A 26,201-nucleotide genomic window follows, 5' to 3' on the forward strand; every position below is an offset into this window, starting at 1 on the left:
CTCCATTCACGCCTGTCGCGACACCACTGGAGGCGGGCTGCACGATGTTGGGGCGTGAGCGGAAGACGGCCTAACAGTGTGCGGGACCGTAGCCCAGCTTCATGGAGACGGTTGCGAATGGTCCTCGCCGATACCCCAGGAGCAACAGTGTCCCTAATTTGCTGGGAAGTGGCGGTGCGGTCCCCTACGGCACTGCGTAGGATCCTACGGTCTTGGCGTGCATCCGTGCATCGCTGTGTCCGGTCCCAGGTCGACGGGTACATGCACCTTCCGCCGACCACTGGTGACAACATCGATGTACTGTGGAGACCTCACGCCACACGTGTAGAGCAATTCGGCGATACGTCCACCCGGCCTCCCGCATGCCCACTATACGCCCTCGCTCAAAGTCCGTCAACTGCACATACGGTTCACGTCCACGCTGTCGCAGCATGCTACCAGTGTTGAAGACTGCGATGGAGCTCCGTATGCCACGGCAAACTGGCTGACACTGACGGCGGCGGTGCACAAATGCTGCGCAGCTAGCGCCATTTGACGGCCAACACCGCGGTTCCTGGTGTGTCCGCTGTGCCGTGCGTGTGATCATTGCTTGTACAGCCCTCTCGCAGTGTCCGGAGCAAGTATGGTGGGTCTGACACACTGGAGTCAATGTGTTCTTTTTTCCATTTTCAGGAGTGTATAAATAAGGAACAGGAGTGGCCCCAACACTGATCCCTGTGGCAACCCCCCCACCACTTGACCGTAACCCACTGAGACCCTACATCACAGCCATTCTCAACATTGTTAATAACGATCTTTTGCTGTCTGTTGCTAAAGTAAGAGGTGAACCAATTGTGAGCTACTCCCCGTATTTCATAATGGTCCGACTTCTGGACAAATATTTTGTGATCTACACAATAAAACACCTTGTTTTTGTTGTTGTCTTCAGTCCTGAGACTGGTTTGATGCAGCTCTCCATGCTACTCTATCCTGTACAAGCTTCTTCATCTCCCAGTACCTACTGCAACCTACATCCTTCTGAATCCGCTTAGTGTATTCATCTCTTGGTCTCCCTCTACGATTTTCACCTTCCACGCTGCCCTCCAATGCTAAATTTGTGATCCCTTGATGCCTCAAAACATGTCCTACCAACCGATCTCTTCTTCTAGTCAAGTTGTGCCACAAACTTCTCTTCTCTCCAATCCTATTCAATACCTCCTCAGTAGTTACGTGATCTATCCTCCTTATCTTCAGCATTCTTCTGTAGCACCACATTTCGAAAGCTTCTATTCTCTTCTTGTCCAAACTAGTTATCGTCCATGTTTCACTTCCGTACATGGCTACACTCCAAACAAATACTTTCAGAAATGACTTCCTGATACATAAATCTATATTCAATGTTAACAAATTTCTCTTCTTCAGAAACGCTTTCCTTGCCATTGCCAGTCTACATTTTATATCCTCTCTACTTCAACCATCATCAGTTATTTTACTTCCTAAATAGCAAAACTCCTTTACTACTTTAAGTGTCTCATTTCCTAATCTAATTCCCTCAGCATAACCCGATTTAATTTGACTACATTCCAATAATCTCATTTTGCTTTTGTTGATGTTCATCTTATATCCTCCTTTCAAGACACTCTCCATTCCGTTCAACTGCTCTTCTAAGTCCTTTGCCTTCTCTGACAGAATTACAATGTCATCGGCGAACCTCAAAGTTTTTACTTCTTCTCCATGAATTTTAATACCTACTCCAAATTTTTCTTTTGTTTCTTTTACTGCTTGCTCAATATACAGATTGAATAACATCGGGGAGAGGCTACAACCCTGTCTCACTCCTTTCCCAACCACTGCTTCCCTTTCATGCCCCTTGACTCTTATGACTGCCATCTGGTTTCTGTATAAATTATAAATAGCCTTTCGCTCCCTGTACTTTACCCCTGCCACCTTCAGAATTTGAAAGAGAGTATTCCAGTCAACATTGTCAAAAGCTTTCTCCAAGTCTACAAATGCTAGAAACGTGGGTTTCCTTTTTCTTAATCTTTCTTCTACACCTTAGTTAAATCAAAAAATATGCCTAGTGTTCAAAACCTTTTGTTTAACCCATCCAGTACCTCACAGAGAAAAGAGAAAATAGCATTTTCAGTTGTAAACGACTTCTAAAGCTGAAGTGTACATTTGATAACAAATCGTGTGATATAAAATGATAAATTATCCTTACATACACAGTCCTTTCAATAACTTTAGCAAACACTGATGGCATAGAAATGGGTCTAAAATTGTCTACATTATCCCTTTCTCTCTTTTTATAAAGCGGCTTTACTATTGAGTACTTTAATCGTTCAGGAAACTGACCCTCCCTAAAGGAAAAATTACAAATATGGCTAAATACAAGGCTAACATATGCAGCACAATACTTTAATATCCTGCTAGGCCGTCCATCATATCCATCTCTCCCGTGTCTGTATCACAGAGGAGTATTTCAGACATCAATCTAAAAAAGGCATTTGCCAAGCAAGTTATATGATTACCTGTAGAAACTAAATTTTTATTTAATTCACCAGCAATGCTCAGAAAATGATTGTCAAATACTGTAAATATATCTGATTTATCAGTAACATAAATATTTTTACTACGAGCTGACTTTATATCGTCAACCTTGTGCTACTGACCAGACACTTCCTTTACAACTGACAATATGGTTTTAATTTTATTCTGTGGATTAGTTATTCTATTTGCATCCCACATACTCTTTACCTTCCTGATAACATTTTTAAGCACCTTACAATACTGCTTGTAATAGGCTACTGTAGCTTGATTGTGACTACTTCTAAAATTTTGATATAATTCCCACTTTGTTCTACATGATATCCTTATCCCACTTGTCAGCCACGCAGGCTGCCTATTACTGCTAGTATCGCACTTAGAAGGTTCTAAAGGAAAGCAACTCTCAACGAGCATGAGAAATATGTTACGGAACACATTCTATTTATCATCTATGTTATTGGCACTATAAACATCATGCCACTCTTGTTCCCTGATAAGGTTTAAAAACTCTCTACTGCTGTTGAATCTCCTTTCCTACATAGCTTGTAGTTACAAGTGACATTTGTTTGAGTACAAAAGCCTTTTAGTGTTAAAATTTGTGCATCATGGTCTGAAAGGCCATTCACCCTTTTACTAACAGAATGCCCATCTAGAAATGAAGAATGAATAAAAATATTGTCCATGGCTGTGCTACTGTTCCCCCGCACCCTAGTTGGGGGAGGGGAAACAGTCTGCGTCAGATCATATGAATTTAGGAGATCTACCAACATCCCTTTTTCTTGCATCATTACATCCACAATTTATACTGAAGTCACCACATGTAACTAATTTCTGGTACTTCCTATAAAGTGAATCAAGAACCCTCTCAAGCTTGAGCAGAAGGGCTCTGATGTCAGAGTTAGGGGACCTATAAAAGAAAGCAATTAGAAGTTTAGTTTCAATAAATTCAACTGCCCTTGCACAACATTCAAATATCTCTTCTGTGCAGTGCCATGATACACGCTCAAATAGAATACTTTTTTTCTTTTTTCTTTTTTTTAATACATACATAGCAATAGAACTCCTTGAAAAACTCCCTACTTATGGGGGACATCAATGCAAAAAAGGAAACTATCCAACACATAACAGAACTAACCAAAATGGGATCAGAGTGATCAAATTACGACGAGCACACAATATGATTCTGAAATCCACAGCCTTTAGAAAGCTACATCAATAACAGAAAACATGGATCTCATCATGCTCACATCTAGGTGAATTCCAACTAACTAAGGTCCCACATTCTGTTTCTTGAAACCTGCTTGTTCCTTGGAGTTACTCCAAAAGGCCTAACACTGAAAGTCCCTGTTTCTGTATGCAATCCTTCCCTACACCAGGCTCTTTTACAGTTTCAAATACAACAACCTATTGCTCTTATCCGGCTAAGCTGTGACCTAAATGCCTCATCAGCCAATTTCCACACTATCAGACTTCTCTCCTTCTACAAAATCCTGCAGTTACCTGTCCCTAATGTTTCCTTGAATGATATCATCTGCCAAGTCAACTTCAAACTGCAACAACATGCCAGACATCACCTCAAAACGCTATCCCCCTTCTCCTAAACTACCTGAACTGTGGTGTTTCCCTTCCTGTCCCTATGCAGCTTCCTAAACAGCCACACCATCAACCACCACTTCTCTCCTACAAACTGAGTTTGGCCAACCTCCTTAACATCCCACAGCCTTCACCACTACCTCCCAGACCAAGAATAACCCATAATCCCGAGAACCAGCCACAACAGTATAGTATCCTTAACCTCTCATCTAAAGCACTCTCCCCTCCTGAATTATCTGTATTATCTAAAGGTCTCACTTTCTGCCCTAAACCTGCATTTGATCATGGTGCTTTGCTGAAGCAACTACTTTCCTTCACATATAATATCCATTGAAAATATCACTTTGCAATCCAATCCCAAAACCTTTCCAACAGCAAACCTGACATTGAACCCTGCCTTGAACAGTTCAGATCACAATCCCAACTTGATTCACCACTACTACCACAAAATCATCCCTTACAGGCCTTCCAAGAATTCCTCACCTCCAGCATTGCTTCATAATCATTCCCCAGATCCCTACAATATGGTCCTAACCAGTCCTCTGCAGAACTTCAATCTCTACAGACCCTAAAATCTGATGACACCATCATTATCCTTCCAGCAGACAAAGGATCTACCACTGTAGAACTTGACTGAAAGAAATATCTTAGGGAAGGTCTGAGCTAGCTGTCCGACACCACTACATACAGTGCCTGTCATCAAGATCCCATCCCTGTGATTCAAACTGACCTGCAGTCCCTCCTTAAAACCTCAGGCCCCTCACAAGGACTAACACCTCAATCCATAGAACTTCTCACCCCATTCAAACCATGCACTCCCACCTTTTACCTTCTTCCTAAGATCCACAGACCCAATCATCCTGGCCATCCTAAAATTGCTGGCTTCAAAGCACCCACCAAATGTATATCTGCCTTAGTTGATCAACACCTGCAACCATAGTACAAAGACCCCCTCCTACATCAAAGATACCAACAATTTCCTAGGTCATCTTAAATCCATGCCCGTCCCACTCCAACCACATACCTTGCTTGTGACCAATGATGCCACCTCCCTCTACACTAACAGCCCCCACGTACATGGTCTGTCTGCTCCTGAACATTTCCTCAGTCAGCACCCACCTTATTTCAAACCTATGGCATCCTTCCTACTCACCTTAATCAACTTTATACTTACCAACAACTACTTCACCTTTGAAGGGCAGGCATACAAACATATCAGAGGTACGGCCATGGGAACTATGCCAACCTCTTCAGGGGTTGCTTGGAGGGGGCTTTCCTGGGATCCATAAGTCTTCAGCCCCTGATTTGGTTTAGATACATTGATGACATCTTTATCTTATGGACTCACGGAGAGGCTGACCTGCTAATATTCCTGGTGTCTCTGAATACCTTCTCCCGATTAAATTTCACATGGTCATATTCCGATTCCCATGCCACTTTCCTTGATGTTATCTTGTCCTCACCTAAGGCCAGCAACACACTTCTGTCCACATTAAACCTACAAATAAACAACGGTATTTACATAATACACCACCATTCTCACCTCAGCCTTCACTGCACATAATTATCCCACCAGCCTAGCTAAAAAGCAGATTTCCTGGGTCATCACATCCAAGCCTGGTACTGCTGATCCCTCCAAAACACAACTTAAGAGTACATCATTGGTGACTCAATATTATCCTGGTCTGGAACGCGTTAATCATGCCCTGAAATGACATCCATTCTGTCTGGAATTTTGCCCACCACACCTAGAACAGCTTTCTATTACTCACCCAATGTCCGCAATATTCTTGTCAGACCCTATGCTCCTTCTGCACCCATCTCCCTACACTATAACTCCTACCTCTGTGACTGTCCCCACTGCAAGGCTTTCCTGTACACCCTCCTACCACCACATATTGCAGCCCTGTAACAGGCAAAACATATTCTATCAAAGGGAAACAACACACATGCTATACCAGCTGTTATGTAAGCACTGTTCGGCCTTCTACGTCGGCATGACTACCTCCAAGTTATCTATTAGGATGAATAGGCATAGGCAGAGAGTGTATACTGGCAACTTGCAGTACCCTGTTGCAGAGCATGCTTTACAATATGAAATTCGCCACCTCAGGCCTGTTTCAACACACGTGCCATCTGGATTCTTCCCCCAGACACCAGTATCTCAGAACTCTGCAGGTGGGAACTAGCACTACAACATGTCCTTGGTTCCTACCACCCACCTGACCTTAATTTATGTTAATTTATTCCATCTACGTTAATTTCTTCCATCACAGCATTTCTTCACTGTAACTACTCTTCTGCCTGAAGGAGGAGCGACTGGATCCGAAAGCTTGCCTATTATAACTGTCTTTTTTATGTGTGTTTTCTGCCATTGCTTGGTGAGTAGATCTTTTATGTATAAGTTCTACAAAGAAATACAAAATTTCCAAGTCCTCTAAGGAGCCAATCTGGATTCTGATCAGTACCATTCTAAAATAAAACTCAAAATCACCTCAAAAAGAAAAAAAAACAGAACCAAAAACCTCAAAAGAAGAAAATACAATCTACAAAAGATAATAAATTCCAAGGAGTTTCCCCTCACAACTAAATACATGCAAAACCAAAACTAGTATCAAATGAAAGGAAGCCTAATAAATGAAGCTGAACAATTAACTCCCATGATCAAAGCCAAAAAACATGTCTGGTGGACAGAAGAATGTGATAGACTCCTTGAACTATGACGAAAAGCATGGTAACAGTAGCAATCACAGAAAAATGAACATAACAGACTTCACCAAAAATATCACAAGGAACTATTATAAGACTTTTAAACAAAAAATAGCTGAATATAGTCTACTGAAACTGCTTCTTTAAGACAAAAATAGAAATATTGCCCATAACAACAGAGATAATTGCAAAATATTGGCAGAATATTTCATAAACTTTCCTATCAGTGCAAAACCCACAGAAATATGGACTTTAAGACCTTAACAATAACCAAACCTAACTCTAAACCACCCTCCATGAAGGAACTACAGTCAGTCATTTCAAATCTCAAAAACTATAAAGCCTCAGGACAAAACAAAATCACCGCTGAACTTTGGAAAAATGTCAAAAAATGCCACACACTCTCTCTCCAAACTATCTTTGAATAAATATGGAAAACCAAAAGAATTCCAGACAAATGGAAGACAGCTGTTCTCCACAGACTCCATAAGAACGTGTCTAAAGCAAACCCCAACAACTAGCGAGGCATCACACTCGTAGATGGAACATACAAGATCATCTCTATGTCCTATTTAACACGGCAGAGCCCTAATTAGACCATAAACTTGGAGAAAACAGGTTTCAGGAGTGGGAAATGAAATGAAATGATCATATGGCATTGCTGGCCAGGAGGGCCCATTCGGGCAAGTTCAGCCACCGAGTGCAGGTCTTATTTCAATTGACGCCACATACGGTGACTCGCATGCCGGCAATGAGGATGAAATGATAAGGAGAAAAACACAACACCCAGTCCAAGAGTGGAGAAAATCTCCAACCCGGCCAAGAACTGAACCCGGGCTCGCTGCATGGGAGGCAAGCACTTTACCATCCAGCTAAGCAGGCGGACTCAGAAAAGGAAGATCCTACCCAGAACAAAGCCTAAACATCAAAAACCTCATGGCTCACCAAAAATCAAGAGCAAAATAATATAACTTTCATTGACTTTCAGTCAGCACACAGCTCAATAAACTGGGAATCCCTCATCTCTATACTAAAACAATTAAACCTAGACAATGAAATCACTAACTTAATGAGAGAAAAAGTCAATTGTCTAGCCTTTGGAAATGGTATCTCCCTACTAGCTGAGACCTGAAAGAAGCCAAAGAACAGAACCTCCAATCACAAAAACAAGGTTGAAAAAATAGGTCCCAAAATCTCCCTTGAAAAGACTAAGATAATGACAAACATTAATACGAGGGTCAGTCAAAAAGTAATGCCTCCTATTTTTTTTTTCTACGTTTAATTGTCAGGAAATTTAAATGCAATTACATAGGTTGAAAACCACAACATTGAGGATCATTTTGTCATTTTTCAATGTAATCTCCGCCCATCTCTACAGTTTTGGTCCATCTTTGAACAAGGGCATGTATCCCAGCACGGTAAAAATCACAGCTCTGCTTCCCAAGCCATTGACGCACGGATGTTTTGACGGCCTCCTCATCTTCAAAATGAATCCCACGATGAGCTTCTTTTAGTGGCCCGAACAGATGGAAGTCTGATGGTGCCAGGTCAGGGCTGTATGGGGGATGAGGCAAAACTTCCCATCCAATTTTGACAATCTCGTCAGAGGTGTGACGACTGGTGTGTGGTCTTGCATTGTCATGCAAAAGAAGAACATCTGCCATTGATTTTGTTGGGCGAACTCGCTGAAGACGTGCTTTAAGTTTTTTGAGGGTTGTGACGTATTGAACAGAATTTATTGTGCATCGTTGCTCCAAAAAAATCAACCAGAATCACACCCTCTGTATCCCAGAAAACTGTTGCCATAACTTTCCCTGCCGATCGCACAGTTTTGAATTTTTTCTTCCTCGGCGAGCTTGTGTGACGCCACTCCATTGACTGCCTCTTTGATTCGGGTTCAAAAAAATGCACCCATGTTTCGTCCCCGGTCACAATTTTTTTCAGAAACTCATCTCCCTCCAAACGGAAGCGCTGCAAGTGTTGGGAGGCTATTGTTTTCCTTGCCTCTTTATTCTGATCGGTTAACATTCTTGGAACCCACCGTGCACAAACTTTTGAGTACCCCAATTGTTTAATAATCGTGATCACACTGCCTTTACTAAGAGAAATAATGCGACACACTTCATCTGCAGTCACCCGACGGTCACCACGAATGATGTCAACAACTTGCTGAAAGTTGTGTGGAGTCACTGCACTCACCGGCCTGCCGCTCCGCTTTTCGTCAGTCAACTGTGTTTGCCCTTCAGCTTCCTTACAACGACGAACCCATCGTCTAACAGTGCTGACATCCACTGTCACAACACCATACACCTTCTTCTGTCTTTCATGAATGCGTATGGGCGTTTCACCTTCTGCATTCAAGAATTCAATCACACAACGCTGTCTCAAACGAACATCGATGTCGGCCATCTTACAAACTTCTGCTGTGCTGCCACCTGTTGACACAGAAAGTTACTACTGCAGTGGATTGCAGAAGAAGGTTTGAGGAATGGCGCCAAATTCAAATTTTTCACTTAACTTAATTTTTTTAAGTAGAAAAAAAAAGGGAGGCATTACTTTTTGACCGACCCTCGTATATATTTAAAATGTGGGAGAACAAAAAACTGAGATTGTCAAAGAATTCAGATATCTTAGAGAATGAATCAGTTGGAATGTCCTCGCGGAAAAGGCAATGGAATCTACAAGAAGTTGAACAGGCGTTCCTCCTTACCAAAAACACATATAACAAAAAGTCCCTGTCATGGAATGCAAAAATAAGACATTACAATTAAGATAATCAAATGGGAAGCAACCAAAACAATGTCCATCACCAACCATGTCATACTTGAAAGGTTGGAGATCAAAGAAAAAACAAGACCATGAAAAGTGAAACAATAATGGGCTAACAGAAAGGCACGGAATATTAAAAGTTCATTGATTTAATGTACCCCAAAGTAGGGTGAAATGAAAGAAGAAGGAAGTGCAGAAAAAAGACAGCTTTTGAGTATCCTAAACAGCTTTCACAGGAAACCATTCTTTATCGATTCCAATAGAATAACAGTTTCGTCATCTTCCCCATTAGATAATAACTTCAAAAACATGGAAAATGGTGTCACTGAGGCACTAAATGTAAACTTAGGTCTTTCAGATCACAACACACTTGTCATATGTATAAATTCTTCTGTACCCAAGCTAAAGAACTTCTGCACAGAAAAAGTGAATATAGTTATTCATAGCAAAGGAAATCTGTGAAAATGTACCTGCAAAGCAACAACCAACGAATCATTCAATCCATTTTCTAGTACCTTCATGTCCCTATTTCAGATGTGTTTTCCAAAAAAACTTACAAAATCAATTAAACAAAGGAAACTCCCATGTTGGAATATCAATAACATAAGGAAAAAATAAATTGTTGGTCACTGTAAAGATGACACATTGACTTGCAGACAGGAACAACGAAAAGACACTTACACATTAGCGTTTGGTCGAAGCCTCTGTCAGAAGGGAAACACACACATATCCATTTACACCTCATGCACAAACGACTGCCATCTCCGGCAGCTTGGGCTGGAATGCAACTGTAACAAAGAACATAAACTGCAGTTTGGAGAGGGAGGGAAAGGGGAAGAGATAGCAGGGTATGGATGGCTGGAGATCATGCAGGGAGTAGATGGCCAACAGATGCAGCAACAGGTGGCTATGGGGCAGAGAGAGAGAGAGGGGGGGGGGGGGGGGTTGAGGAGCAGAAAAGGAGAGGAGCAGGGAAAGAGAAGACGAGTGGGTGCTCTGGCAGAGGGTGGCATGCAAAGATGGTGGGAGACGAGATTATGGAGGAAGTGATAGGACAGAGGGGGTGGAAACTGTTGGGTAGAGGGGGTGGTTACAGTAGGTTATCATACGTTGAGGCTGGGATAGTTTCAGGAGGGAAGAATGTGTTGTAAGGATAACTCCTGCCTGTGTAGTCCAAAAAAGCTGTTGGTGGGGAGGATCCAGACGACTTGGGTAGTGAAGCAGCCATTGAGAAGTCTAGCGTGTTATGTTCAGCTGCATGTTGTGCCACAGGGTGGACTACTTTACTCCTGGCTTCAGTCCGATGGTGACCTTTTATCCAAGATCGATGAATTGCCAATGCTACATTGTTGTAGTGGCTAGTTTATAGTTTGTTGCATATCCCTTGCACTAGCGCCGTGTGAATCAAATGTTGTGTGATTTTTCAGGAAATGTCCATAACATGTATTGAGTACCTCAGCATAACGGAAAATATTGAGTCTGTTCGAAAGCGAGTATCATTTGCCAGCTGTCCTTCCACATACTTCAAAATAAATCTTAGATGTGACCTCCACAGCCAAAGTTACATTTGTAAATGCAGGACGATTCCTATATAATCTATTAAACAACTTAAAAATGTTGACCTCAGCAGTAATAGTTTGATCAATGAATACAAGATGACCCTGTACTTTTTGAATGATGAATTTGGTTAAGAACCTTGTCTTATTAATCAGGCAAATACAGTATTTTGCAGACTTTCCAGTTACAATGCAGGGATTGAGCATACTTACTGAGGAAATGTTGGACATAGTTCATTGAGAAAGAGGGGATTGTGTCAAAAAGAGTTAAAAGTCTTTCATTGCCTGACAGAGAACTTCTCCCATTGCCCTTACAAATGATTCCATTAAGTCGACTTCTTTGAATTCTGAACCATTTTGTACAGGATCACTTCTCAGCTCTAGAGTTTGACAGTACTGTTTTACATCTGCTTCTAAATTTACACTATATAAATCACTGTGATTTGCCTCACCCTCACTTCAAAATTCATACACAATGTGTGGGAACAAGTGTTGATAAGGCTCTGAATAAGTGAGAACTTCTCTGATTTTAGCACTACAGTCAGTTTCAGATATAAGTGTTGGCAGAAGTAACATGATGCTCAACTCTTATTGAAACTCACTCCTGACAACTGCCAATAAATACTTGGATGCAGCTCACAAACACTCACCGCAGTAATATGAATGAAGACAAAAGTAATGTGGCATTCAAGTATCTAAATGATGGCTTGGTGCTTTCTAACTGCTTATGCTCATGGACTTTCAAATTAGTACTACAGATTCTTACCTAAAAATACCTTAGGATTCAACCAGGTGCCTAATTAGGCAGTCGACTAATTTCATGACTCAAACTCTTGGTGGATATGTAGATATCATCGATGATCTAGCAACACAGTCCTTCCTAAGGAAAATTTTACAGCAAGTTTATTCCCTGGGAAGTGCATATCGCGCAAATCAGCTCTGGTTCAAAGACATACCATCGATGTGATTCAATGAATGTCAGAAAGCATACCAGCAACTAAAAGTGTCTTTGAACAACTCCATACCTGATGATGCTTATGCCCCGCAAGCATCACTCATCAGCAACTGAGATACTGCAATACGAGATGGGACCATCCTATTGTATCAGCACATACATGGCACATGCGAAGGTTAAAAGCAATCACATTGATAACACTCACAGCAACCCACTGCAATTGTTCACAGGCAGAGAAGGAATATTATCAGCCATTTATGGACTAAGGTAATTTCACGTGCCTCTCTTTAATGCAAAAGTTCAGTTAACCACAGGTCACACACTACTGATACCCTTTCTGGGCACCCATTCTGAGCTCCCAGAAAAAAAAAACAGCTACAAAGATTTGCCCTATATTTAGCAACTAAAACTATGATATCATTTACTTGCCCATGACACGGCATGAAAATGTAAACATTGTATCTCATCTGCCCATGGACTGCATGCGAAACGTGAAGCTGTGTGTTTTGGGCTTGACAACAACCTGCAACAAACATTGTATGGATTCCCTACTATTCCTGCTAAGTAACCCTTTGAAATATGTTTGGTACTCATTAATATGCACCAATACACTGAATATACCCAGAACGGCAATCAAAAGAAACAGGTTCATTATATCACACACTCTTTTCCTTTTGCAATTGCTACATGTCACAATGTTATACTTCTGCCAACCTAAGAGGAAGAATATTTCATCATGGTCTCACCCTTCCTCTACACCCACATTCTCCAGTTGCTCCATGTTTTAAGTGGAAGATGACTAGAATGAAAATGTTAGCATACTGTATTTACTCGAGTCTAAGCCACACTCGAATCTAAGCCGCACCTGAAAAATGAGACTCGAAATCAAGGAAAAAAAAAATTCCCAAATCTAAGCCGCAACTGAAACTTGAGACTCGAAATTCAAGGGGAGAGAAAAGTTTTAGGCCGCATCTCCAAATCGAAACAAATTTGGTCCACCATAATATGAGCCAATTTAGGTCAAATGAATGACGATAGAGCTACAGTAATTTGGTTCGAGTCGTAAGCTTAGCAGTTAAGCTTTACCAGGTAGCCATTGCTATGCGTCAGGTGCTCCGTCCGTATTTATACGGGTACCCTTCCTCTTTCATGTGCTTTGTCTGGTTTGAATTGATAGCTTATTTTTCTTTGATCTGATAAGCACAGTTTTCTTTGTTATAGGTGTTTAAGTCACTGTACGCTGGAAATGCATTATTGTACTGTGTCATGCATTGTTTGTCGTACTCTGATACTGCGTGTTTACGGCCTGTCGCCGATCGCGGCATGGCTTGCTTTTTTGCGCGCTACCGCCGCTTACAATAAAAAACAAAAAAAGAGAGAGAGAGAGGAATCGTCTCATTAGCTAAACAATGGCAAGAGAGTGCTACTTGTTGTTACTTACACTGCTGCTTTCTTTGATAATGATCAACAAGAACCAAATAATAGACTGCGTATGATAGAAGATGTTTTGAACGAGAGTTTAGCGAAAATTTTTCTCCATTTGAAAATCTTTGCAGGTGCCTCTTTAGTACATTACATTCTGCACAGAAATTAAAATCATCTTAGATTTAAAAATCTAGTCAATTGCCTCGCTTCATTTCTGACTTATCACTGTTTAGCATAAGAATAATACGAATATAAACATGACATGATATGTATATTCTTCCGCGTTTGCTGTTGTCTCACTCTAGTTTTGTGGTTTATTACGCAGACAGGATTTAAGAGGGATAGCAGCAAACACGAAACAATACATGGCAAAATGTTTATATTCTTATGGTGATGACAATACTGCATGTGATTCACAATTTATAAAAGTTCCTATTAGCAACCATCTCTTCTCACAGATAGGAAAAAATTCAGAATGTAGAGTTAGCCATATTGACAAACATCCTAAACATTCTTGCCAGTTGGGTTTTCGTAGTACATTGAAATGCTGCTACATTCAAAGATGAACAATACGGAATTTGTATTTACTTCATTGGATAATGTATGAAAATGCAGTGGTCGAAACTCGGTGCGGAGAAAAAAAGCTTGTCTTCAACCTTTTTTTAAAAAATTTATTTACTGATGCAGAAGTTTTGGCGCCAGTATTTATCTTTGTGCCTACAAAGCATGCCTGTGTAGCACTTCATATATTCGACGGCAGAACTAAGTTGTGGCGGTACCCACCGACATTCGTAAGAACTTCCGCTTGCTTTGCACTCGATTCTAAGCTGCAGGTGGTTTTTTGGATTACAAAACCCAGAAAAAAAGTGTGGCTTAGATTCGAGTAAATACGGTAATGTTATGTCTTCCAGCCCAAAATTGTCTGTACAAAACAACATGCTGTCAGGGCCAGGAATGTCAATACAACAGAGGTGGTCACAGCACCTACCCAAAGGGAAGGAAACACTACACCAGACATTCTTTTCTTTTTTTTTTGGTTGTCTGAACACAAGATACTGACTTATACTTTTATCAACGAAAAATGAAGAATGTTGGGTCAGCATCACACCATTGCTTTGCATGTCACAATGGGATACAACTACAAAGAGAATGCTAGCACACTGTTGTGTCTAATGGTCCACAATCAACTCTATGAGTGAACACACTGTCTGGGCCTGCAACACTTACTCCACTGCAGTGTTTCGCTCCCTGGCCAAAACCTGGGTAGCCTGGGGAGCAGGTGCACATCAATTTTTCTGGTTCATTCCAGGAAGCTATGTGGTTCTCAGCTATGGATGCACTCTCAAATTTCCCTATATGCTCTAGACATCATCTCTGCATTACAAGATGCTACCAACACCATTGATTCATTTAACATACAGGCTTCCACATCTGTGCTCGTAACTTCATCAAGACCCCAGAGTGGACACAGGGCAGAGTCACCAGTGGCTTGAGGTCACGGATTAGGCAATTCATCACAGACGTCACCTTTGGTCACACCAGCCAGCATAGAATGCACCCGCACCTAGGCTTATCACCGTCCTGAGCACATCAGTGACCAGAGACTCCCCTAATCCTACCATCTGGCGTAGGCCAGCCCCACTCTACCCATGCCCTTCCCACAATACTTTAGATTAGATTAATACTTATTCCATAGACCATGAATATAACACTTTCTAATTAAATGGAATGTGTCAGTTCAACAAAAGGTTTTCTTAAAAGCCGTAATTCAAGTTCTTTAAATAGTAAGATTACTAATTTATATCTAAAAATGCCTCCATTTAGTAAAAGGAGCTGTCATTCAGAAACTCTTTTAATTTGTTTTTAAATGTTGGTTGGCTATCTGTTAGACTTTTGATGCTGTTTGGTAAGTGACCAAAGATTTCTGTGGCAGTGTAATTCATCCATTTCTGCACCAAAGTATACTTTAACCAACAGCAGTGAATAGTGAAGATCAGCCTTTCTCTTAGTGTTGTAGCTATGCACATTGCTATTGCTTTTGAACTGGTATGGGTCATCAATAACAAATTTCATGGGTTATCAATAACAAATTTCATAAGTGTGTGTGTGTGTGTGTGTGTGTGTTGGGTGTGTGCGCGCAGGTGCAAAGCTGCTGTGAATATCCCTAATCCCTCACATAAATGTCTGCAACATGATCTTGGCTATTATTCTGATTACAAGCTTTTGTGCAATGAATATCGTTTCCCTTAAAGATGAATTACCCAACAATATCATGCCATTTGAAAGCAGTGAATGAAAATAGGCATAGTAAGCTGATTTATTTACATGTTTATTACCAATATTTGCTGTAATCCTAATAGTATAAATAGCAGAACTCAAATGTTTCTGCAGACCATCAATGTGTTTCTTCCAATTCAATCTCCCATCAATGCGCACACCCAAAAATTTGGAATAGTCTGTCTTAGCTACAGACCGGCATTCAAACTCAATATTTATTAATGGTGGTGTGCTGTTTATTGTACAGAACTGTATATACTGTGTTTTATCAAAATTTAGTTAGAGTCCATTTGCAGAGAACCATTTAATAATTTTCTGAAAGATATTATTTACAATTTCCTCAGCTAATTCTTGTTTGTTTGGTGTGATTACTATACTTGTATCATCAGCAAAAAGAACTAGCTTCGCATCTTAGTGAATACAGAGTGGCAAGTCATTAATATATACTAACAACAATAAAGGACCCAAACCTGAACCTTGTGAGGTCGTATTCTTGATACCTCCCCAGTTTGAGGAATCTGCTGGTTTTTGTGCATTATGTGGACTGTTTATTTCAACCTTCTGTACTCTTCACGTTAAATATTAATTAAACTGTCTGTGCACTGCTCCACACATTCAGTAATATTTAAGTTTACAATATATCCCTGATTTGTACAACCAAAAGCCTTTGAGAGGGGGAAAAAAAAAAAAAAAAAAAAAAAAAAAAAAAAAAAAAAAAAAATGTTATGATTGGTTATTCAGAGCATTTAATACCTTGTTCAGTGAAAGAATATGTAGCATTTTCTGCCAAAATCATTTCTGAAAACCAAGCTGGCATTTTGTTAGTACTTCATTTTCACAAATATGTGAAGCTACTCTTGAATACATCTCTTTTTCAAGAATTTTGTACAAAGCCGTCAGATGTGAGACTGGATATTAGTTGTTGGCATCAGATCTATCCCCCTTTTTATGCAATAGCATATTTCAGTCTTTGACTCCAGCTGAACCCACAGCGGCAATCAAAGACCTTCACAGTAGAGCTGGGTGCTGATGGAGATGCTACCTTGTACACTGTCATGACCATAACCTGCAAACTTCACCATATTAATGTTGCACCTCATAGTTCACCTGGTCCCACCGTCACCAATTTCACCACAACTGACTTGATCTGAGACCAATATGCAAGAGGCAATGGACAAGGACATCGGCATCATCCCCCCCCCCCCCCCCCCTCCTCACTGGTCCATTCCTGCACTCTCCAGGTCAGTTCCATATCTTCCTGTCAATTAAAACTGGTAGGGACTTAGTATTGTACAACTTCCACATTGATACTGTTCACAAGACAGAGGCATTAGAAGTATCAGAGTCAACATCTTTCAAATCAGACCACATGAGGTAAGTGAGATGAGATAGGTGGTCATGCATTCCAACAAACAGTTGATAAATAATCAGGCATGACTCATTGGCCTCTCTGTGGTGTATAAAACTTACAATAGCTCAACATCCTAATACATCTACATCTATAATGACTAAGCACACTCTTTCTGATTACGTTCAACGGCATGCAAGTTGGTATTACTGAGTTTGACTTGCAATGACTTCAGCTTCAGCTTTGTCCCGATTTAGTTTTTGAATCTACTCCAGTTTAGTGACCACCCATGTCAGTTGAGGGATCCAGAATAACCCACTACTCTCATTTTTGTCACTACCAACTGTAGGTGCCATTTTTATAGCACCTTGCTTATCCACTCAGTGTATCACATTTTAGTGGTGACAGTAATATAAAATGGTAGCAGCAGCTAACATTTTATCACTTTTTGAAGTTCCAATGGCATTCACAAACGTAAAAAGTAATATTCACGTCAAAACAGCTACTTATTTCAATGCCAGCCAACATATTGTGATACTGGAAAGTATTCTGACATGGTGTTTTTGTACGATAAAGTTGGCAATATGTAAGTAAAGTGTTTAAGTTGAGGACATAGCATACATGGAATTCGTGTTTTGTTCCATGACATGACAAAGTCAATATGGGTAGATAAGTAATGCAGTACAAGACAAAAAATAACAAGTGCAGGTCAAAAGTGTTTTAAAATAACATTTTAAAGTCTCTTAATCTTGACTGTGAATGGCTACATTCCTACACAAATCTAAAGTCATTAACACAGAATTATGCCACCATCAAAAATATGAAGAATATCTGACAGATTTGAAGGAGGCAGTAATACACACTTTGACAGAAGATAAATCACAGACTGAGGTTGGTAGTATTTTTGGAGTATCTAGACAGCTGGCATCAGTAATAAAGTTGATGAGCAACAAACCACAACATAGCCAACCACAAAAATGCTATCATCAGAATCAATAGAATTATTAGACAGTACAGTACAGTACAGTAGTTTGTATCACATACTTGAAAGGCTGCATGACAAATTACCGACGATCTGAAAATGCATTATGGACTAGAAATTCAAGTTTCTACACTAAAATGTTGATTTTGCAATCAGGACTTGATAGGCTGCTGTCCAGCCAAGAAATGTTTTCACAATTCAGCAAATATAGGAAGATGTGAATTGCCTCCACTAAAGAACATTACAAGTAGACAGCAAAAGTTTGAGCCGAGAAATTATGGAGTAACAAAAAAAAAAAAAAATTATATGATGTCTTACAATGGGATTCAGCATGTTTGTCATCCAGCAGCCAAAAAATGGAATTCACACCATCGGATTCTGATTAAGTTGCATGGAGGAGGAAACATTACAGTACAGGGATGCTTCAGCACCAAAGTTGTGTGTCCTTGAGCACACATACAATATTATGAAACATTGTGATCACAGGAATATTTTGAACAAACACACACTATCATATGCTAGAAAGTATATGACAAGAAAATAGATTTTTCAAAATTACAATGATCAAAAGTATCACACATTAGGTGCCCATGAATATCCTAGGAAGAAAAAGACAAAGGTTTCGGTATGGCCAAGTCAAAACTTGCGATATCAAACACACATAGCTTATGAAGAAGGTACTGGATAGATATATTACATAAGAGAGTATCAAAATAAAGCAGATTTCAACAATATTCTGCAGTCTGAATGGGAAAAGATTACACACGAGATGATCGAATGTCTAATTGAATCTATGCCTCCGAGATATGCTGCTCTTTTGCTAGCAACAGGTTATGCAATGAAGTGTTAATATGACTTGGCACAGAAAAGTGAACTTATTTTTTTCTTTGCACTGTGCTAAAAATTTGATTTATGTCAGAAAACTTATGAGCTGTGAAATTCTGAATTTCATTTTCCAACACAGGATATAATGTTACTAGACTCTGTATGTTGTTGCAAAATTTGGATGTAATGTCTAATGTATATTAGGTTGAACAGTACGCCACTAAAACTGTTGATAAAACAGTCATTTCAAAACACTTCTGAGTGCCTCAGCAAGTTCTGAAATATCATGGGTTCTGATATGCCATGGACAAAGTAAATTAACTCACTTTTTCCAACTAAAGCCCGCATACTTCAGTGCTGCATCAACCAGATGGTCCAGAACAAATATGGCATATTCACCATAGCCCTGCTTCAGCTTGTTTGGCGGAAAAGTAACAGGTGTTCCCTGCACAGATGAAAAACCAAATACATAAATTTTATAGGCAATACCGAATAATGCATTCACAAAAGCAATCACTAAGAGTTAAGCAAGATGCAATATATACAAAACAAAATCCAAGTGGGATAAATCCACACAAACAATGCACGTGTTGCTTTAAGATATCCAACATTGTAGTTATCAACACTTGAATTACATTATTCTGTGCCAAATCCAATTACAATAATAAATTAAAAATATTCCTTTGTCATATTTACTTTCCCCCGCATTTATTCAAGCTCATCTAAACATTAAAACACAACCACATGTAACTTAAAAACATGAATACAGCACTTCCATAAGAGCAGATGGATACAAAAGAATGGCTTACCTCATGGCAGAGTGCTCACCCCTGTGCTCTTCAATGTTTACATTAATGACCAGCCCATAACGGAAAATTCCTGGCTTTTCATCTATGTCAACGAAACTGCAGTGGCTGCTCAAGGAAAGACTTTTGAAGAAGCAGAGGAAAAGTTGACTTCTGCACTAGATACATTTGACTCCTACTACAAAGCCAATCAACTAAAGCCAAATACCAAGATTCAGGTGGCTTATTTCACTTTACAAATAGAGAAGTTCGGTGGGAACTGAACGTTCCATGGCTAGGCAAATGACCGGAGCATTGTTCAACACCAGTATATCTGGTGTTACCCTTGACCAAACTCTGTCCTTCAAACAACATTGCCATAACACCAGGCTGAAAGTTAGTTCATGGAATAACATCTTGAGGAAGCTCACATCCACCACCTGCGGAGAAAGTCCTCCCATCCTGAGAATTTTGACTCTTGCTTTGTGTGTGTCCGCTGCAGATATGCCTCACCTGTGTGAAGTGCATCCACTCACACCACAGTTTGATATTGCAATCAATGAGACTGTCTGAATCTTGTCAGAATGTATGAAGCCACCTCCAGTCGATAAAATCTACCCAATCATTGGAATAGTTCCCAGCAGTATTAAAATGGCTGTTGCTGCTGATGTACAGAGGGCTAAGCAAACTTATGATCCCTGACATCCACTGCATGATCAAGAGGCTGTAGTCTGTCGACTGAAGCCGAGAAAGAGCTTCATTGTCAGGACTCAACCACTAGAGGGCACACCAGAGTCTAATCGCATCATCAGGTGGAAGAGCAGGCCACCGCCTGATATCCCTGTAAAGAGATACCTCCAGGAAATGACTTGCCCTACCCTGTTTGGAGATTGCTCATTCGTCTTAGGGTCTTTGCAAGACCAACATGCGAAAATGGGGCATTCTTCCAGCTGATGGAGATACATCTTGCGAGTGCGGAACAACACAAGGCCCAGCCCACCTTCTAATTTGTCCTCAACTTGAACAAGCCTGCACAACACAGGACCTGATCGTCAGACACAACAAGGCCTTCGTAGTTCCTACCTCTGGAAATGCTGACCGGACACAGAAATGAATGAATGGGCACTCCATAAAATGGATCATAAAGCACAATAACAAAAACTGAAGATCGAAAAGGATAAAATACCATGCTTTTCGTTTTCAAAAATGTTGAGAGAAGTGCTGATCATGACACAAAATTCTCGTCCTAACGATCATTTCTAATAACGAGGGTAGCTCTCTCTAATTTGTATAAGTAATTCTTTAATTCAAATATTGAAAAGACAATCCAGAGGACTGTGGTAAAGGAATAATTGTCCCTGTCTATAATAAAGAAAATAAGAATTTCAAAGCTATGGAGGAATGACATTGGTGTGCTACTGTGGGAAAATATTTTTTGGGAAATTCTAGGAAAGATAATTGGGCCGAGAAAATGGAGGAATAGCAGGAAGGCTCTAGGCTGGATAATCTAATTATGGACTTCACTATAATGGCTGGAATCTTTCAAGACTGAGAACGGCTCACAACCAGTACAAATAGGTCAGCTGAAGGCATCATAGTAAGCCAGCTGAGAGTAAACAGGTGGACAACAATGAGGGAAAGACAAACAATGGAGATTGCATGGGAGAATAACAAGTCCGGTGAGTAAACCACGATTGAAAACCAAAAACATATTGAATTAAGAACCAAAATAATATAGCATACTTAAATCGATACAATAGTGCACAGAAATCATGACTGACCTCGTAGCTGTTATGCTGCTGACTTTAAAGAGTAGCTACGGTGTGCATAGATCAGCAAGGTGGGCGTGTACTCATGGTAGCAGACACCAGTGTCTGCAGTTGCAACATCACTGTCACTGAGTTAGATATCTTGTGTCAGGCCTTCAAACTCACCGGGCCGGACCCTACCCCCCTTAAAATGGGCATGCTGGGCTGGAACCACCCTGGATGACGCTTGGGAAGGAGAACTGATGGCACAGGGGGAGTCATAGCACAGAAGCCTGGCAGCTGGTAGGAAGAACCGAGGAATCTGGCAAAGTGCTGGAGCATGCCAGCATGGACAATGATGATGCCGTGACTGTGGCCAAGAGGGCAGAGGTTACATTAAGACTTCCATTTCCATGCCGGCATCCAAGGGGACCACTGCTGATGTCCTGGAGCACAAGTTGTACCTGTGAGGATGTGGGAGTGCCATAGACAGACATTCCAGGTCTGACAGAGCCAGCAACGGAGATGCTGTCAGTATGTGGAGAAAGAGCTGGTTGGTAGGCTGGCAGTCCACATCTGTCAGAGCATCAACTGGTGTAAGGTGGCACCCGAGGGTGGCAACCGCCGTGACCAGCATTCACGAGTTTTTTTCCCCATATGAGTGTGCCAACACAACTGAGATAAGCAGAAGGTGCTGGGTGCGCAGAGTCTGGGGTTCCGCGGGCTGTGGGGCCAGGAGGCGGAGGAGGGTGAGTGTGTGCTATCGATGGACGAGCTCCACCAGGCCACAGTCATGGACAGGGGTGATCCTGCAGGTGCTCAGAAACATCGTGAGTGCAGCTATAGTGATAGAAGTGCCCACCACTTCTAACATTTGTTGCTTAAACGTTCGCATCATATGCTCCACTTCGTCATTGGAGGATCGGTGAAATGGTGGAGTAAACTTGTGCCTGATGCCATTGGAGGTGCAGAAACATCCGAAAGCCGTCACTATGAACTGTGGTCCTATGTCTGACATGATGGTACAGGGATGCCATTCGATGGCCAGAATCTGGGTGAGTGCATTGAGAGTAGCATTAGTGGTGCAGAAGCCATGGTGACCACATAGGGGTTCTTAGAATAAGCTTTCATGACAATGAGCCACAAAGAGCCCAGAAAAAGTCCAGCAAAGTCCAGGTGAATGCCACGCCAGGGATGATGGACCAGGGGCGAAAGACTGGGGCAGATCAATCTGGTGCCAGACACAAGCTTGACATCTGTGCACCATGGCCTTCACATCTTTGTTCTGTCCAGGAAACAGTATGCATGTTGCCTTGCAAGGGCTTTCATTTGCAACATAGCCCAATGCTCACAGGAAGAGTTGAAAAACATGAGAATGCAGTGTAGGTGGGATGATGAGGTCATTATCCACCTCCGTATCAAGCAGGAGAACATTGGAGATGACTTATGAATGGTGGAAGAGGCAAGCCCAGGCCTGGAGCTAAGGATAGTGGGCCACCCATGGAGCAAATAGTACACGATTCCCCATGGGATAGGGTTGTGGTGTGTGTCTGCAGCAAATATAAGCAGCTGTCATGAGTAACGTGTCCAAGGCGTGCTGTTTTTCCACATCAATGTGAAAACAGGAGATTTGCTGTTGGTCAAATGCTGGAGCGGTCTCAAAGATAGATGAGATAGAACATCCACGTTTGCATGTTTTGCCATGGGCTTGTACTTAATGGGATAAGCTAAGGAAATACACCCAATGCTGGAGCCAATGTGCTGTATGCTCTGGAAGCTGGGAGCATGTCCCAAAGATTGCTACCAGTGGTTTGTGGTCTGTAACGAGGGTAAGCTTGCCCCTAAATAGGTAAACATAGGATTTCTTAAGGGTAAAGATAGTCACCAAAGCTTTTTTTCCAATTCTGAGTTTAACACACAGTCAATCAGTTGCTCAGTACCATCATCATTCCCATGGGTTTGCATCACACCAATGCCATAGAGAGACACATGATTGGCCAAAATGTGGGAACAGGATGGAGAAAAGAGCATAAGGAAGGATGCGAAATGCAGCAGATACTTCATTAAAGCGTGCTCAAGGGCCGCCATCCATGTGTAATGAAAGCCCTACCTTCATAACTAGCTTAGTGGATACATAATGCAGGCCTCTTGTGGGAGGAACTTAGAATAATAATTAATCTTTCCCAAAAATGCCTGCAGCTCCTGTAAGTACTGGAGTTGGGGCAGAGAATAACAGAAGAAACATTCTGGTCAGTGGGCTGGATCCCATCTTTACTGAGCAACTGTCTGAGGTATTTTACTTGCTTCACTGAGCTTCTGGAAGGGAACCATGTCAGAGATGACTTGAACCTTATCAGTGATGGTGAGCCCAGACTGTGAAGAGGCATCCAGACTAAAAATGTTGTCAGCTTAATGACTATCGATGAACAGCGTGTCAGCAGTGAGACCATTTTGTAGACAGCGTTGATTGTCATTTGACCCCAGAGGGGAATCAAACTGTCATCATATGAAAGCAAAACACAAGAGGACGGTGCCAAGTCATGGGAACCAAGACAGCATATGTGTGGAGGTTCATCTGCATCTGCATGGATACTATGCAAATCACATTTAACTGCTGGGCAGAGGGGTCATCAAACCACCTTCACATATTCCAGTCTCCTATAGTGCACGGAAAGAACAAACACCTATATCTTTCCGAACAAGCTCTGATTTCCCTCATATGATCGTGGTGAACATTTCTCCATACGTAGGTTGGTACCAACAAAATATTTTCACGTTCGGAGGAGAAAGTTGGTGACTGGAATGTCGTGAGAAGCTTCCGTCGCAATGAAAAACGCCTTTCTTTTAATGATGTCCAGCCCAAATCTTGTAACATTTCTGTGACACTCTCTTCCATATTTCACGAAAATACAAATTGTGCTGCGTTTCTTTGAACTTTTTCAATGTACTCCGTCAATCCTATCTCGTAAGGAGCCCACACCGCACAGCAGTATTCTAAAAGAGGACGGACAAGCGTAGTGTAGGCAGTCTCCTTAGTAGATCTGTTATATTTTCAATGTGTCCTGCCAAAAAACGCAGTCTTTGGTTAGCCTTCCCCACAGCATTTTCTATGTGTTCCATCCAATTTAAGTTGTCCGTAACTGCAATTCCTAGGTATTTAGTTAAATGTATGGCCTTTAGATTTAACTGATTTATCGTGTAACCGAAGTTGAATGAATTTCTTTTAGCACTTGTGTGGATGACCTCACAATTCTCTTTATTTAGGGTCAACAGCCAATTTTTGCACCATTCAAGCCAATTTTTGCACCATTCAGATACCTTTTCTAAATCATTTTGCAATTTGTTTTGATCTTCTGAGGATTTTATTTGTTAATAAAGAACAGTGTCATCTGCAAACAACCCAAGATGGCTTCTCAGATTGTCTCCCAAATCATTTATATAGATAAGGAACAGCAAAGGGCCTATAACACTACCTTGTGGAACACCAGAAATCACTCCTGTTTTACTTGATGACTTTCCATCAATTACTACAAACTGTGACCTCTCTGACAAGAAATCACAAATCCAGTCACATAACTGAGACGATATTCCATAAGCATGCAATTTCACTACAGTTATCAAAGAAATTATAGCTCCAGCACCCATGTGGAAATGGACCTCCTGGTTTGTAATCGTGAGGTTGATAAACAACATAGTGGAAGAAGGATTGTCCTGAGGAAAACTGTCCAAGATTCATAAGCTCAGTTAAGAGATGTCCCTCTTTGCTACAACACTGCAATGCATCCACTGATCCAGGCAGACTGCAGGGCATAAAGCAGTCAGGACAAGACAGAAGACCCCATTGCTTCCATTGATGGGGTGTGACTGTCTGTTCAGAACCCATTGCCACATCAGAAATCGATGAACATAATGCCGTTGTCGGTAAAAAGACTAAAGAAGTCCGCCCCCAAGGTTGGTGGCTGAAATGTTGCTGAGCCATGAGGCATTTGTTGCCTGTGTGATCTCGAAAAAGTGTGCAATTTTCAAGATCTCATCCAGGGGAGGGTTGTCCAGTTTGATGGCTTCAGTGCATACTCCCAGATCAGGAGATAATTGGACTACCATATTTAAAATCAAAGAATCTGCAAATGAAGGTTTGCAAGCTGGGTTCACACAAGTGTAATCACAATGGAATCTCAATCCTTGCAGTTTTGCCACCCACAAGTGGTATGACTGGCCAGTTGCTTGTGGTATTGATGGAACTTGAGGACGATGTGACAGCAAGGAATCATTGCAAATAATAATTCTTCTCAAACGTGAGCATAACAGGATTTGAGAGTGAAGCCAATTTCTTTAAGAAGAAAAATGTCTCCAGAAAGGGAGAATGACCATTGTAGAGTGCCATTAGAAACACAAAAAGTGGCAAAATGCTGTTCCAGCTGCTGTAAATACATGACCAAAACCTCTCTGGCGTCATTAAAAGGTGGAAATGTGCATGGGTGGTTCTCTGCCTCAGGAGCGACCACTACTTGTATGGAGTGTGTATCCTGAACCTGCAGTTCATCCTTCAAAATGTGAATTTCCTGACAAAGCAACTCAGTTTGTTGTTGCTGTTGTTGAAACTGTAGTTGCAATTGCTGCTGGAGGACCATCTGTTGCAGCTTCATGTGCTGCACAAATCTGGCATCCATTGGACACTGCCAACTTTTTCACCCATTGCCAAT

At 41.2% G+C, this 26,201-nt stretch overlaps 1 protein-coding gene across 3 annotated transcripts in view; it reads right to left on the minus strand.

Annotated features, from left to right (window-relative positions):
• The window catches only part of LOC126278540 (intraflagellar transport protein 57 homolog), a 159,876-nt gene that overhangs the window by 68,978 nt on the left and 64,697 nt on the right, over positions 1–26,201 (minus strand). For all 3 annotated transcript variants that reach the window (XM_049978715.1, XM_049978716.1, XM_049978714.1), the window contains exon 4: positions 19,292–19,410. In XM_049978715.1, coding sequence (XP_049834672.1) covers positions 19,292–19,410 — 119 coding nt within the window. The remainder of the gene's footprint in view (positions 1–19,291; positions 19,411–26,201) is intronic.

This window comes from Schistocerca gregaria, chromosome 6 (assembly GCF_023897955.1).
Source record: "Schistocerca gregaria isolate iqSchGreg1 chromosome 6, iqSchGreg1.2, whole genome shotgun sequence".
NCBI lineage: Eukaryota > Metazoa > Arthropoda > Insecta > Orthoptera > Acrididae > Schistocerca > Schistocerca gregaria.